This window comes from Artibeus jamaicensis, unplaced genomic scaffold, assembly GCF_021234435.1.
Source record: "Artibeus jamaicensis isolate MK-2021 breed Jamaican fruit bat unplaced genomic scaffold, CSHL_Jam_final contig_354, whole genome shotgun sequence".
NCBI lineage: Eukaryota > Metazoa > Chordata > Mammalia > Chiroptera > Phyllostomidae > Artibeus > Artibeus jamaicensis.
This window is the reverse complement of record NW_026521803.1, coordinates 29,937,097-29,953,804: the sequence shown is the minus strand read 5'-3', so window position 1 is coordinate 29,953,804 and position 16,708 is coordinate 29,937,097. Positions and strand designations below refer to the sequence as shown.

General features: G+C 46.3%; 1 protein-coding gene across 3 annotated transcripts in view; it reads left to right on the top strand.

The window, feature by feature from the left end:
* MYO5B (myosin VB) overlaps window positions 1–6,895 on the top strand; it is a 255,212-nt gene extending 248,317 nt beyond the window's left edge. Inside the window, exons 33-37 of one of the 3 annotated variants that reach the window (XM_053664232.1) lie at window positions 10–160; window positions 1,495–1,780; window positions 2,476–2,650; window positions 4,103–4,183; window positions 5,927–6,895. In XM_053664232.1, coding sequence (XP_053520207.1) covers window positions 10–160; window positions 1,495–1,780; window positions 2,476–2,650; window positions 4,103–4,183; window positions 5,927–6,079 — 846 coding nt within the window. In that variant the 3' untranslated portion in view covers window positions 6,080–6,895. The remainder of the gene's footprint in view (window positions 1–9; window positions 161–1,494; window positions 1,781–2,475; window positions 2,651–4,102; window positions 4,184–5,926) is intronic. The other 2 variants (XM_037165072.2, XM_053664231.1) reach the window with 2 other exon arrangements.
* The last annotated feature ends 9,813 nt before the right edge of the window (window positions 6,896–16,708 follow it).

Here is a 16,708-nt window from a genome sequence, read left to right as displayed (position 1 = left end):
CCTCTGCAGGGCTTCATGACTCAGAACTCCACCAAGCAGAACGAGCACTGCCTGAAGAACTTTGACCTCACGGAATACCGCCAGGTGCTGAGTGACCTTTCCATCCAGATCTACCAGCAGCTCATTAAAATCGCTGAGGGCATGTTGCAGCCTATGATAGGTAAGCCGGCGGCAGGGGCTCTCTAGCACTGGTCCTGGGGTCTGATGGGAGGGGAAGATGTGGCAAGCCCTGCTTACCTTTTGGGAACTGGGCATGCAGCGCACAGCCTTCGAAAAGCCAGGGCCGCTCCAGGGGGGTGCGGACTGTGAGCTCGGGAAGAGCTATGAAATTTTCACCACCATCCCATCAAACTACATAGTGCTTGGGAGGTGAGAATATAGATCATTTTGCTTTATCTCTTTTTCTGTAGTATTTTTCCCTAAAACAAACTAATTTCCATAGGTGATAAATTTGTAAGGTATAAATAATATACAGTGAAAAATATATCAGCCTGTTGCTTATTTAGATACCTAGTTCATGAAGAATGGAAAGCACTGTGTGTGTTTGCATGCAGAGAAGCATTGGCGTGCGCTCACGTCATAAAAACCATTGCACACTCGCTTCGCCCAGAGCAGCACATGTGGACCTGGAACATGAAACCAGGATTGACTCATAAGAGCAGTTCTGTCCTAAGGCACAACAAAAATTACACTCAAGCCCAAGCTCCGTGTAGGCTCGGGCAGAAATGCTTTCTCAGCTTCTTGCAACATAAGTAGGTTAGAAATGAATTCTAAGGAGGACAGAGTCCTTCATGCCACGCAGAAATATATCCTGGGGATAAGATTCATTCTAAATCCTTCTTCCAGTCTGAAAAGTTTCTTGTGAGACACCAGTTTATTCTCACCAGACACAGGGCAAACTGGGATACTCATGGACCAGAATAATGTGAGTTAATAACAGCGTCAGCTCTGGAGTCAGACAGGCCTGGGTTCAAGTGCTGACCTTGCCAGTTCCTAGTGGTGTGACCTTGGACAAGTTATTTAACCTCTGTATGCTTCAATTTCCTCATCAGCAAAGAGGTTGTTGAAAAATTAAATGCTGACCATGAAGTACCTGGCTCATAGTCAAGCGCTGTGTGGTGATGACACCAGCTACATGGTCAGTGGCTCAAGGTGAAGAGCTGTTTGGACAGGTGCAGGATGACCTCTGGGTCCAGGGGCAGGGCCAGCACATCCCAGTTTCTCAGTTCTCAAACTGTGGAGTCTTAGCACAGAATCCAGTATGTATTGAGTTGGTACATTTAAATGAAAATTTGGTCAACAGCTACTTTATTCCATATAAAGACCAGCACATTAGAAGTTCTGTGCTGAATGCGCTCAGTTGGGGGCCTGTCAACACTGAGCACCTCTGACAGTGTCATTGCCAAAGCCCTGACTACTGGAGGACCCGAACGGTGGTCTGGAAACAGACCTCTGGGGAATGCACAAGCTTCTGTAACAATGCTGTCCTTCCAGTTTCAGCCATGCTGGAAAATGAGAGCATCCAGGGCCTGTCTGGGATGAAGCCAACAGGCTACCGGAAGCGCTCCTCCAGCATGGTGGACGGAGAGAACTCCTACTGCCTGGAAGCCATCATCCGCCAGATGAATGCCTTTCACGTGACCATGTGTGACCAGGGCCTAGACCCCGAGATCGTCCTGCAGGTGTTCAAACAGCTCTTCTACATGATCACTGCTGTGACACTCAACAACCTTCTCCTGCGGAAGGACGTCTGCTCGTGGAGCACAGGCATGCAGCTCAGGTAGGAGGGGCGCTGGCACCTGCGCACACCAGCTGGGGCTGGAGCGCGAGGCACCTCTGAAAACGAAATTCCAGTCTGGCTTGATAGGCCTCGTCACTGTCAGTGTGCAGCTCAAATCCATCACCGTTTTACAGGTGGGTGGAATTCTCCAAACGCTGAGATGAGGACTTGGTAACAGATTAGTTGAAGGCCTAGAGACATTTACATACTCTAAAGACTGTAAACACAATCTGGATAGACAGCTCATTGACTTTTCTCTGTGAGCTAAGTGCCAGGAAGGCTCATGTAGAAGTATAAATACAGGGTGGGGCCAAAGTGGGTTCACAGTTGTTTATGTGGAAAATACAATAATTAATAAATAATAATACAAGAATAAATTCACATACTCACAGCTGTAAACCTACTTTTGCCCCCCCCCCGTATTTTGTGAATGTTAAATATTAGTTGTTTTAATTCAACACATTGAATATGTCTGTTCCCCATGAACTTCTACAGACCCCTCAGGTACCCATTCATTAAGTTACTGAGTGCTCAGCACTGTTCAGTTCTGGCCCCTGTGGGATGGTTCGGGTGAGAAGGCGAACAGTAGTGGCAGCGAGGCTGCCAGATAAACACGACAGATAAACACGACAGATGTGCGCATCCCAGTGCATTAGGAGGGCCAGCTTAACACAGCCCCTGTGCCTCTGGTTAAGGTACAATATCAGTCAGCTGGAAGAGTGGCTTCGAGGGAGAAACCTCCACCAGAGCGGAGCCGTGCAGACCATGGAACCTCTGATCCAAGCAGCCCAGCTCCTGCAGTTAAAGAAGAAAACCCCGGAGGACGCCGAGGCCATCTGCTCCCTCTGCACCTCCCTCAGCACTCAGCAGGTGCGGTCCCTGCGCATGGCATCACCAGGGGTTTCGGAGCGAGACCAGCTTTGTTCCAGTCTGTTCTTGCCAGTGGGTTTTTTTGCGGGGGGGGGGGGGGGGGGGGCACTTCCAGCCTTTCTATACACCTAAAGATACAATTCTGAAGTTGCAGCCAAGGGAATGTCCCTAAATGAATCAAAGACGACTGTGGTCAGTGAAATGAGACACCACTGTTTTTCATTAACTTTCTCTGCTTCCTGATGCTCACTTAGATAAGGTAGTAAACCCAGAAAACATCAACCTTAAGGTATAAGCATTTTTTAAATACAATGAATTCTGGGATGTTTCTCACCTAGAAATTTAAATGTTTTCAGAAATTGGCAGCATGAGGCATTTGGTATTAAATAAATTGCTTTTTTTTACAACTATAATTTCATTATGGTCAGTTTTAACCTAGAATTTATTTATATTGTTTTAAATAAAATCATGAAGCACCCAGGGGCATTTAAGTGTTCCTCTCCTTTCCTCCCAAATCGTATTTATCCTAGGACTTGTACAGAAAGATGAGTCCTGTCCACACACAGGGTGACCTTGACCTCCCTCCGGGGTGTGTACCTGTTTAGAAATGGGCCACCACAGGTGGTCTCACAAAATGAGACCAGCACAGGAAATCAGACTTCCTAAATTACATCATGGGCCTTCTCCCTCTCCAGTACCTAAAGAACAACAAAAATCCAAACTCAGCATGCAAAGTAAATGATTTCCCAACCTCTTCCACCAGTTACTAAAAGATAGTAACTTGGTGGAAGTTACTTAGATACTTGGACACTTAACCAAGACCTTGGTCTTTACTTGATTACTTGGAAGTCAGCAGTTACTTGGTCTTTTTTTCTTAAGACCAAGCTCTTAAGAAAACTGCTTTCCTTCTACAAATGTACTGAAATTTTTCAAACTTTTATTCTCCCTTAGAAATATATTGTTTATCTATCCAGAATGCATCTGGCAATGATTTGCATTTGGGCAGGCTACTTACACCAAATAAGATTAGGAACAAGATTATCCCCCAAATAAGAAAAAAATCTGTTCCTTTTGTAAGTGATTTGGGGGGATTCATAGGAGGTAGGGAGGTGTAGTTAAACAAGACCTTTATCGTCTAAGGTAAGATCTCCAGTACTTAAAGGTCTGAAGAAACCTTTAAATGACCAGTAGGTAAGAGGATGGAGATGTCAGGTTTCCTAAAACCCTCATTTTCTAAGCCATGGAGCATAGGGGGTGGGGCAGGCGGGGAGGTAGGGATGCGGATGGAAGGCCCAGCTCTGCCAGGCAGGGCTGCGACCCGCCAGTCTACCTCTGAGCTGGGGGTCCTGCCTGATGAGGGCTGGACTCTTGTGTCAATATCATGAGGTCTTTAAAGTTCAAAGGCTCTCCTATGTTCATTTTAGCACTTTGCTAAACTTTTTATTCCAACAGATTGTAAAAATTTTAAACCTCTACACTCCCTTGAATGAATTTGAAGAACGAGTGACAGTGGGCTTTATACGGACAATCCAGGTGAGTTTTGCCACCGGCATGTAACTGAACTGTGTACCAAGTGAAACTCACTAAGCAAGCAGAGTATCAACCCTACTCAAGGATGAACCAAGAAATATTCTTTTAAGAGAACAATTTGAGCTCTTAAATCTTTTCTGTAAGAATTATAATATTTGCTCTTAAGAATATGCTTGAAAGAAATGATATTTAAATCTGTCTTAAGATGATGGACATTTTTTACTTCAAGATGAGCTTCCTCACGCCAAGACCTAGGTGATTTTGGCTGAGTGCCTACCCTCTAGTGCGCCTGGAGCTGACAGTGTGATTGGAGTCGAGTCGGGATTATTTCCAACAGTGAACACTTCTCCACTGTGTATGGGAAACACCTTGAGACATTAATACTTTCTCAAGTTTTTAAACACACAGCCTTTACAGCCAGAGAGTTGATGGCAGCACAAAATAAGGATAAAAAGAAATGGGGGAAGCCATCAGGGCACGAAAAGGAGAAAAGAATGAATGAATTTTAGCAGGGCGTTTAAGTGGAGAATACAGGCTGAAGATCAAGGGAGGGGCTAAGTCAGATCAAAGGCTGTTCTCTCAGGTTCTGTGGGAAAGACGCAGTGAGGCGGTAGAGATCCAGGCCCCAGGGGGAAGCAGGCCGAGACTCTGGACACCTCAGTAGTGGGGGGGGGACGACACTGAGAGAAAGGGTCTGGGGATCAGGACACGTAGTCAGCTGCTGAAGGGGGAGGCAGAGTTGGATGACAGAAAAGAAGCCACTGAAATATCTGACCCACAACTGACTTTTACAACTTACACAAAACAAAGTATAAGTTTAGAAAGTCTTGATTGTTTTCAATGTAACTGCTTATAAATTGATAAGGGCGCTGTTTCTAAGAACAGAATTCAGACCAGAGGTGACAGAATACTTGCCAAGTCCAAGTTCAGGTTTGAATTAAGGACAGAGGAGAAACGTAGTGGAGGTTGGTCAGATAGTTGCTGAAGACATCACACAGTCTGATTCTGAGTCTTCCTCACCAGTCAGTGTCACACTCAGCAATTCTACCAAACTGTTTTGGTTTTCCAACTGTAGCTTTATATTTGATTGCTCCCCAGACAGTGCTCAGGGGAAGGTTGGAGCAGTCCATGCCACCCTTCTGTATCTGCACAGACCTCATGGAGGGTGACTACACATTGTCATCAGAGCAAGCCATCTGTTTGGGTGGCATGGGCCAGAGATGTCGGCTTTGAATATCTTTTCCACCCTTTTACTTTCCATCTCTTTGTGTCTCCAAAGTGAGACTTTGTGGGTAGCATATAGATGATCTGCATTTTATTTCATTCTGCCAGCTTGTCATTTCCTGCGATGTCACTCTCCCCATTGCATCTCCCAGATGAGGAAAGTGAGGCACAGGAAGGTCAGGCACTCACCCCAGGCATCGGCCTTCAGTGTTGCAGCCATAACCGCTCCAACGCACTGCCTCGCCACATGAGTTCCACCCGAAATGTATTTTCTCTTCTCCCTTAGATGGAAAAATGTTTAAGGAATGCTAAAATTAGGAGGGAGGTTAGTCATCTGACCTCCAACAAGCCTAAACCAGGGCTTCTCTCACGGCTGAATACCTTGGGAGGGAAGACCGCCGTCTCCTGCAGCCCTGCCCCGTTAACAGGACCGTTCCCACGTGCCTCACCGCTTCCCTGAGTTCACCTGCACAGGCTCACAGTGAGTGCAGGAGTGTTTCACACAGTCCTGTCCCCCCACAGGCACAACTACAGGAGCGGAGCGATGCCCAGCAGCTGCTGTTAGACTACAAGCACATGTTTCCCGTCTTGTTCCCCTTCAACCCATCCTCTCTGACCATGGACTCAATCCACATCCCAGCGTGTCTCAATCTGGAGTTCCTCAATGAAGTCTGAAAATGCACGTTTCCAACCTGGGCCCGGCTGCCAGGGAGAGCAAGGAGGGGGTGCACAGTGAAGTCCGTGAAAGCAGGTTGGATCGGAGACGGGGGGGATGGGCGGAGTGCTGGCCTGTACAGAATTAGACATCTGCCATTATTTTTTGTACCTACTGCTCAGAATAAAAACACTTGAAATGTGATTTTTTAAAGTATGATTTCAGTATAAACAACTATACATCATAATCTACACCACCAGGCAGCCCCCATGACCATATAAAAAATGCCAGTCTATAAAATAGAAACTGCCTAGTTTTGATCTGACAAATATACAAAGTATGAAAAAATGTAAGTCACATAAGTTGCCTTCAGAGAACCTTTAACAAACAGTGCTAAAAACCATAACACTATCACATAGTGTGGCACCTCCCAGGTCAACAAACTGTGGGTGTGAATGAGTGTGTGGGGACATACCTTCAGAATGAGACGCTCCCAGGCCTGGGCCTGGTGAGAAGTTGCCCAAAGGTGTGTTTAATGCTTGGGGACGCAGAGACAGTGCCGAACTGACCTCCAGCCCAAACAGTCTGCGCACTGGTTTCTGAAGCAAGATTGGATGACGCAGTTCCTGATGTGCACAAACCCTTTTGTGTAGTCCTGAGTTTCCTGAAGTTATGCTAAAAAGGCTGCTGTCCAACACGAAAAACGTGAGCCAGAAGGAAATGTTTCCAGCGCTGGTCCGAGTATTTAACTGAGTCACCAGAAATCTGTGTGAGCTCAGAATTACAAAGGAATAATGACTCTAGTTTTATTCGCTGATTAAAAACCAAACACGTCAGCATAAAAGCCTTTAATTCTGTAATTCAGTTAAACCTCTGATAAGAACATCAGGTCATGATGCACTGGTAAGTCCAGATAACCAAAAGAGTAAGGAAAACAAACCATCTTGAGAATCAGATTATTGGACAAACCTGTCTAAAACAGAGGTCAGGGATTAAGTGACTATCTGAAAGATTATGGTTTTCTGTCTGCGTGTGCTTTTTTAAAGAAAATAACTTACGTCAACTTTCCCTTTTGTTATTTTCAACATTTTTCAAATTCACCACGTAAAAATCATAAATATCTCTGCTTTGAAATAAAAATTAAGAGTATTTGGTAACAATATCACAACACATTTTAGATGTTGGCTGCTTCATTTTTTAATCCTCACCTGAGGATATGTTTATTGATTTTAGAGAGAAAGAGAGAGAGACATCAATGGGCTGCCTCCGTACATGCCCTGACCAGGGACCAAACCCACAACCTAGGTATGTGTCCTGCCTGGAAATCGAACCTGCAACCTTTTGGTGTACGGGACAGTGCTCCAACCAACTGAGCCACCTGATCTGGCTGTATGTTTGATGCTTTCACAAATTTTTCTTCATCTCTTCAAAAGCAGGCATTTGATTAGAAAACCCTACATGTTCTTTACACACAATTTTTTACTATTTTTCTGTACTTCCGGTAGGTAACAGCATGCTGTTTCCATGACATGAACAGATGGCGTTTGTAAATCATTAAGCCCCTGTATTGAGTCAAGATTTCTCCAGGAATTACACATGGGACACCCTGCCACACATACACCACCTTGGACACAACCACTCAAAGGGCCCTTGGAAACGCACCACTCCCAGCCCTGAGCCATCGTGCGTGCTCTGCTCCTGCAGCACAGCTTCCTTGGTTGGTTTCCTTACCCACCGGGCAGAAAACGGCACAGCCGCTGGGCAAAGACTGCGGCCCACACCGTCCACATCTGCCATCAGCAGTGCCCCCTCTCCCACCCGCCACCCTAACCACCCTGGCTTCTCTCAGAGTCGGTCCAGAGCTGTGCTTCCTTTCACAATTAGGTACATAATCTGGCACCCAGAACACATCCCTTCAACCCACACACTGACTGTGGAAGGCCACTCTAAAGACGGCTGGGTCTGTGGCTCCCTCTTTTTAAAGTTGTTGATAAAGTATAACTTACTTTTTACCACACTGTAGTTCAAAACTGAGTCTCTCATGAACTCAGTAAGGACTGTTGTAATCTTCAGGATAACCACAAATGGCTTGGCGGAGTGTTCAAGTTTGGAAGCAGTGATTCCGTATGCGAAACAGCTCGCTGTCCTTCTGCACTATCTTATACCCTCCTCCTTTCAACCTCTTCGGGTCACACCTCTCTGCTGCCACTGTTTAATCACTAGGTGCCAAGGACTCACTGAATAAAAGCTTGGCAACTAGAATAAATGGGAGGAAACTTACGAATAGTCCTCTGCTTAGCCTAAGAAATGGCCGACTTGGTTCTCTTGTTCCAAAATATAAAGTTATTTCACTGGAGCTACTTAATTTATACATACTTAAAAACAAGTCTTTTCCAGACCACTAACTGGCTACTTAATGTTCGTATCTGCCCTATCTAACCTAATACTTAGAGAACGGAAGACACATTTATAGGGAAGCTTTAATAACCCTTTGTTAGCATTTATATTTTTTGCATTTTTAAGTCAGTTCAACTCAAACTTTTTCCAATTTCATGAAATCAATAATGATTTTTAATTTAAATAATTCAACATAAAGGTTTAAACTCTGCCTCAGATATCTGTATATTTTTAATATGTATTATTTAGTTGATACTTTCTCAGTATGTGCCTTTAGCAGTCAGTAAGGTAACTGACTTATCACTTCTTTCTCTGGCCTAAGTCTTGCTCGACGTAACATCATGGTGGAGTTTTGTCTTTTGAAACATCAGAAGCATTTTAAAGATTACCCTAATCAAAAACAATTTATGTTTTAAGTATTATGTGGGACCCACCTGTTTGCCTGTAGCATGTGTGATGCATTCATCCTTGGTGCCAAAGCAGACAAGCACGTCACCAACACGCACGCCCCCTGTGCCAGCACGGGGCAGGCACGGCAGCGGCACCAGGCAAGCCCGTGAGACCCAAAGGAACGCACACTTTTCCCCCTTTCCATGGAGCACGGCAATAGGAGTCTCTTCTCAGATATTTACTTAGAACCTTAAATAATGCACTAAGACTACAGTGACCAGTAAGTTAGAGTCCATTTCTTTGGAATTTGGTAAATTTAATTTTTCTCATGCAGTTGACCGAATTCTGAGGCAGCGACACCCTGGTACAGTGCCCGTACGACCACTAAGGACTTACTGAAGTGGGCGGGCCCCGCAGCGTTTCCTCTAGATATGTCTCTGCAGTCAGTTTCCCTAATTTGCTGCATGAGCCAAACAGCCTGCGTTCACTTTTTATACACATTGTTGCCATGATTAGAGAATTAGGGGGTTGATGCCAAGGACAATAAAAGATAAGACTTGAAACATAAAACATAAGACTTTATCTTCTTATAAAGGTCTTTAATACTAAAGACCATTTTTCCTTGAAAAGACTCTCATGAAGGGGATCAATCAGAAATGTATGTAAGTGCTTTCTAAAGTTGTGCTGTTGGAAAACGACCCGGGTCCGGCTGTGACACTGGGCCAGGTGACATCTGTATGGACTGCCTCTCTGCAGGGGCGCATCCAACATCGTAGAAGAAAGACTAGCAAATATTGGTCCATTTTGAACCAATCTGTAAACTACACCATTTGTTTGTAGAAAAATACTTGTACTGGTCACTTTAATATTCACCTATGGAAAGAAATTTGTGGAAATAGGACTTCCGCCAAGATGGAGGCATAGGTGGATGTGCCGTGCCTTCTCACACAACCAAGTTTAGAGACAACTAAATATTAGCAACAGAAAACACAGCCAGAACACGGAAAATTGAACTTTTCGGAAGTCCGTTAACAACAAATTCTTCAGCCTGACCGGTAAGGGGCAAAACCAGCGACTGGTGAAGCGGGGCTGCACAGGAGGACTCGGTCAGAGGGACTCAGGCGGCGGAATGCAGACGCGCGGAATCCAGGCGCAGGGTTGGACCTAGTGAGCGACCGAGCGAGCGACCAGGCGAGCGACCGCGGAGGAGACAGCAGGGAGCGGTGCTGCGTGTTGACTGTGGCTCCCGCATTTGTGCGCGGGTGGACAGGGGAGGGAGTGGGCGGTTGGACCGGGGCCGGCGGGTCCCCGCGGCAAGCGGCAGTGGAGGGTGCCGCCATTTCCCTGCTCTGACCCCACCTCCACATACCGCGTCATAACCTGGCGACTCTGAGTGGCCCGGCCCAGGTGAACCACCTAAGGCACTGCTCCTCACCCAGCTGTGAGAAGCCGCAGAGGGGGTCGCCATTTCCCCGCTCTGACCACGCCCCCACATACAGCGTCACAACCCAGCGACCTAGGAGTCCTAGGCGCCGCTTCTCACACTTAAAGGGCACGAACAGACCAAAAATGGTGCAAGAAAATCTCAAAGCCCCAGAACCTATAGATCTAAGCAATGAAGAAATAGCAAAACTCTCAGACGCACAGTTTAAAACACTGGTGATCAGGATCCTCACAGAACTGGTTGATTATAGCCACAAATTAGACAAATATGTGAAGGCGAAACTAACTGAAATGAATGGAATTGCACAGGACACCAATAGCGATGAAAAGGAAACTGGGACTCAAATCAATGGAGTGGACCAGAAGAAAGCAAATAATGGCCAAACAGAAAAGAGTCAAGAAGCAAGAATTCAAAGAAATGAGGAGAGTCTTAGGAACCTCCAGGACATCTTTAAACGCTTCAACATCCGAATTATAGGGGTACCAGAAGGGGGAAAGGAACAGCCACCAGTGGAAAACTTATTTGAACAAATAATAAAGGAGAATTTCCCCAAGCTGGCAAAGGAAATAGACTTCCAGGAAATCCAGGAAGCTCAGAGAATCCCAAAGAAGTTGGACACAAGAAGGAACACACCAAGGCACATCATAATTACATTAGCCAAGATTAAAATGAAGGAGAGAATCCTAGAAGCAGCAAGAGCTAAGGGGACAGTCACCTACAAAGGAGTCCCCATCAGACTGTCAGCGGATTTCTCAAAAGAGACCTTACAGGCAAAAAGGGGCTGGAAAGAGGTATTCCAAGTCATGAAATCCAAAGACCTACAACCAAGATTGCTCTATCCAGCAAAACTTTCATTTAGAATGGAAGGACAGATAAAGTGCTTCTCAGATAAGATCAAATTCAAGGAGTTCATCATCACCAAGCCCTTATTATATGAAATGTTAAAGGGACTTATCTAAGAAAAAGAAGTTAAAGAAACATGAGCAGTGAAAGGACAGCAAACTCACAGTTATTAACAACCACACCTAAAACAAAAGCAAACTAAAAGAACAGCTAGATCAGGAGTGGAAACATAGAAATGAAGATCTCAAGGAGGGTTAGCAACAGGGGAGTGGGAGGAGGAGAAGGGGGAGAAGGTACAGAAAATAAGTAGCATAGACAGTAGATAGAAAATAGAAGGGGGGGGCAAGAATAGCATGGGAAATATAGAATCTAAAGAACTTGAGACACATGGACATAAACTAAAGGGGGGGTAATGGTGGGGACAGGGGGTAGGGTGGAGGGGAATAAAGGGGGAATAGAACAACTGTAACAGCATAATCAGTAAAAAATTTTTTAAAAATTTGTGGAAATAAATACTTTTGAATAAATAAAGTGCTGTGATAAATCTAAATGTAATTTAAAACTCGGTAGCTACACAGTAGCTGAAAAAGTTATTTTTTCATGCTTTCTTGGGAAACATTCTGGGACCTATATTCAAACACGCATCATGATCTCTTAAACCACAGGCTGGCAAACTGCAGCCTGCACAAGTTGCAGAGATCACCAGTCCCTATGCGATAACAAGACTTATGGAGAAACTACTTTAAAGCTACAGAATTCAAACAGCAGTTTGGGTGTAGGAAAAGAGTTCTTCTATGTATAACTTTGCATGTCATAAAGATGACATTGAAAATCAGTGGGAAAATATTTACAAGACCTGTAAGAATTGATAAAATATAACTAAAAATGATATAAAAATACTGGAGAACTATTTCAAGAGTAATTTGTTGCATTAAGCCACAAAAAATGTCAATTGTCCCAAAGTTAACCTATAAGTTAAAAATCAAAATCTCACCATAGTTCTTTGGTGAAAATTGACAAAGTAATTCTAAAATTCATATGAAAGATCAACAGACCAAGGATCAGGAAGATCCTCCTTAAGAGGAGGGAAGACTTTCCCTAACAGCTCTCTAAAACTTTAGTAATTAAGATGGATAGAATTAGCACAGAGAAAAACTGCCCAGTGGGACAACAGAAAGCCTAGAATCTGAATATCAATATGGGAAACATGGGTGAACTGTTTATTCTCTAAAGGAACACACACCAAAATCACCTGGAAATCTGACTTAAAATGCATACAACTAGCCCTATGTACAGAGATGTCCATCTCTAGAGATGGCACCTTTCAACACCCATCATTAGGCTCCACTAGTGGGATATTTTCTGATACACAGAAAATGTTCATGATGTGGTAGTCAGTGAAAAGTTTCCTGTCTATGCCAACTCCCAACCTCAGGATGAGCCCACCTCTTCTCTGGGTGGCTGATGGAAAACTGCCTCTCTTCAGAAAAGCCTTTACTTCATACCTGGGGAGGTCGAGGCTTATCCGCAAGCCCTTCATGGAAACTTCTGGTCAAGGTGACAGCGTAGGTAAATGTGGTCTCAGAACCTCTCATGTCCTCACAACCACATCAAAATTATAGAACCACCATTGTTCGGAATCGCCTGAAATCCAGCTGAACAGAGAAGTCCTGTAACTAAAGCTATAAAGCAGGTACCTCTGCCCTTGCCAGGTGGTTCAGCTGGTTGGAGCATCATCCAAAACACTAAAAGGTCATACATTCGATTCCCGGTCAAGGCACATGCCTAGGTTGCAGGTTTGATCCCTCGTCGGGGCATGGAAGGGTGGCAACAGATTGATGTTTCTCTCTCACATTGGTGTTTTTTTCCCCCTCTCCCTTCCTCTCTCTCTACAAGCAATAAAAATGTATCCATGGGTGAGAATTCAAAAAGAACAAGGAAAAGAAGGGGAAGAAAAAAGCGACACCTTGAAACTGGAAGGAGGCGCAGAGACACTGAAAAAGCTGATTCCATACCCTGTGTGTCGGTTAAATAGTTGTAGGATATCTTGGCTGTGGAGGTCCCCCCTGAGGAGTAAGGGGTCGCAGCCCCACACCAGAGTCCCCAGCCCAGAGTTCCAGGGCCAGGAAGAGAAGTCCACATAACTTCTGGCTGTGAAAACCAATGGGGACTCTGGCTGAGTGAGACGGGGCTTTTGGAGTCCCAGGCATTCCTCTTGAAGGGCCAGCACACAGATTTACTCACTCCCTCTGAGCTCCAGCATTGAGGCAACAGCTTCAAAAGGCACCAGGGACATATGGGGAGGAACCAAATTGTCTGGTTTCAGGGAGAGAGCCAGAGGGGTAGCTTTATCCCAAACAGAAGTGCCAGCAGAGGCCATTGTTTCTTTGCTGAGCCCTCTGTAGAGCCGGCAGGTGGGTGCCATATCTGAGACTCCATCAACCTAGCTAACACTGTTCATTCTACCCTGGTGATTCCCTGAGACCCCGTCCCACCCAATCCATTTCCAGTGACTTCCAAACAAATAGCCTGTCTCAGCTCATGCTTCACTCTTTCCTAAAAATCTCTCAAAGGCTCACAAACCCCAAACAAGCAGCATTTGCCCTCAGCGTGCTTTGTACCTCTTGCTAAGTGGCCCCAGGCCTAGCATGAGCAGCAGCCAGCCTCGGTTCACAGCTCAGCATGATCTTCAGATCACTCTGTAGCTCATGCTAGGTGGCCCTGGACAGGGCACAGGCAGTGGCTGACCTTGACCTGTCCCTCCCAGGAGGCCGCAGAGCCAGCTCACCTAGTGGTCAGCCTCAGACCCTGCTGAAACACCACGCAACCACCTCCAGAGGTGAACTCATCAGGCACCAGAGCCCTACAGAGGTAAGTCCTCCTCTGTGGGGTCAGCCCCTTGCACAGTAGCTCCTCCTCTGTAGCCACCACCAGTCCTTGCAGCCCATCAGCCTGGGGGTAAACCCCTCCCACTGAGGGGCCAACAGCAGACAAGGCAACTATAATAGGAGAGTGCACACAGTCCCCACAGGGGCTCTGGTGACAGTGCAGGCTGCACTACTGGACCCTACAAGACACCTGCTACATAAGGCCATTCTTCTAAGACTGGGAGACAGCTCTACATAGAAATAAACACAAGGAGGCAGCCAAAACGAGAGACCAAGAAACATGTCCCAAATAAAAGAATAGAACTAAACTCCATGAAAAAAAACTAAATAAAATGAAGACAAGCAATCTACCAAATACACAGCTCAAAGCACTGGATATAAGGATGTTCAATAGCTTAGGGGAAGAGTAGGTGAACTCAGAATTTCTGCAAAGAGGAAACATAAAACTGGACATAGAAAGCACTAAAGCAAAAAGACATACATCCATGTGTTCACTGCAGCATTATTTACAATAGCCAAGATATGGAAGCAACCTGAGTGTCCATAACAGATGAATGGATAAACAGGAAGTGGTACATCTATAGAATGGAACATGACTCAGCCACTAAAAAGAAAGAGAATGAAATGTTGCCATCTACAACATGGACAGACCTACAGACAGAGCCTTGTGTTGAATGAAGTAAGTCAGACAAAGACAAATAACATGATTTCACTTGTATGTGTTAATGTTAGGCCCAGAATTAGATAAAAGTAGCCAAAAGGAACCCGAGGCAGGCTCCAGACTGACTCAGCAAGGAAGATAGAAAGTACAGAAAAGTACAAAGAGTGCTGAACAAGATAAACCGCCTGTGCATGACCTTGTCTTTGCATGACCTTGTCTTTGCAGAAAAGTATCCATTGTTGCAAGCAGACAGCATAGCCATGTGTGTTCTCTCGAGATAGCCAATTGCTAACAGCTACATCTGCTTCTGTATTTGCTTGCTTGCTCACCCCCATAAAAACCCCAGGCTGTAAGCGCCAGGCGCGACTCTCATTTGCAGCCATCTTGGCACTGTGTCTCCGGACACCTTGAGAGTTCGCCCCTGCGCAGGTAAAACTTTGGCCAATAAAGTTCCATCTTAAACTCCTGAAAGTTTCCGACCATTTGTTGCTCGCATTGGTGGATGCCATATTTTGGAGGCCCCAGCGAGATCTCCCTCGGAGGAGTTTTGGGTCGGTAGCTGGAGGGACGGCTCAAGCTGAGTAAGTAACCGCGGTCGTGAGGATCAGGAAGGATCCTCTTTGGTATTTGGGCTCTAGAGCAATACTCTGAGGTTGGTAGGCGGGACGCTGCCAAGCCCACCCAGAGGCCCAGAAGACGGGACGCCGTACTGGGTGTAGTGTCGGTTTCTTGAAAATGTGACCGGTCACGATTAGGTATTACTTTCGGTTTGCGCAGCGCTCTCGGCTCGCAGCTCCCTCCTGGCGCCCTCCCGGCTTGGCTCGCATCACAGGCTGTGTGTGTTTGTATTGTAATGGCTGTGTTTGAATCGGTCTTTGCTTTTGTATCTTGTTTGTGATTCTTGTTTCTGAGCTCCCGAAGGTCTTACAGGCATCGGAGATGGGGCAGAGCGGGTCGGTCTCGAGACCGAGCTCACCCCTGGACTGCTTACTCACCAACTTCTCGGACTTCCAGCGGCGCGCAAACGGCTATGGTGGACCACGGCCAGATCCTGAGTTCCTCAGGACGCTAAGCCAGATAGAGTGGCCTACATTTGATGTGGGGTGGCCCACCGAAGGGACGTTTGACCTGCCCATATTGTTTGCAGTCCGAGCCACTGTGTACAGGGTGCCCCACCCTGACCAGTACCTGTATATGGATGTCTAGGTCGACATAGCCACCGAGCGGCCCGGGTACATCAGGAAATGCATGCAGGGGAACAAACAGGGAAGGGGAAGGAGGGCTATCTGTCTAGCTGCAGGGAGAGGGAGCGCGCAGGGAGGACGGCGCGAATCATGCAATAAGATGACCTCTGAGCAGCCCCCATCCGCGCCCCCATCCGGTAGACAGAGGTTATACCCCGTCTTGACCTGGCCACCGGAGGACCTTGTCGACCCAGTGAATGCCCCTCCACCCTACTATCAGAAGGAGGAGCCTGATACCATGGGGAGAAGGGAAAATGAGCCCCTCAGCCCTCCGCACACTCGGAGCGGAGCGGGGAACCATACCCCGGCGGGGCTGCCATTTTACCACTCCGGGAGGCGCCTCCGCAGTTAATTTATGTCCCCTTCTCCACTAGTGATTTATAGAATTGGAAACATCAGAACCCACCATTTTCCGAGAAACCTCAGGGATTAATCTCCCTCCTTGAAACCATATTCAGAACCCACCAGCCAGCCCACTTGGGATGACTGCCAACAAATTTCACAGACCCTGTTTACCTCGAAAGAAAGGAATAGGATAATCAGGGAAGCAGCAAAAGCAATGCTGGGCGGGGAGGGAGACACAGCGGCAGGGAGAAGAGAACTAGAGACTACCCACCCAGCTGCCTGCATGGGACCCTAACACTCCTGGGAGAAGGGACGCGCTCCTCCAATACCGCCGGGCTCTATTGAGAGGATTACAGGAAGCCCACCAATTTCAGTAAAGTTAGTGAAGTAATTCAAGGCAGGGAAGAGTCCCCCCCGCAGCGTTCCTAGAAAGACTC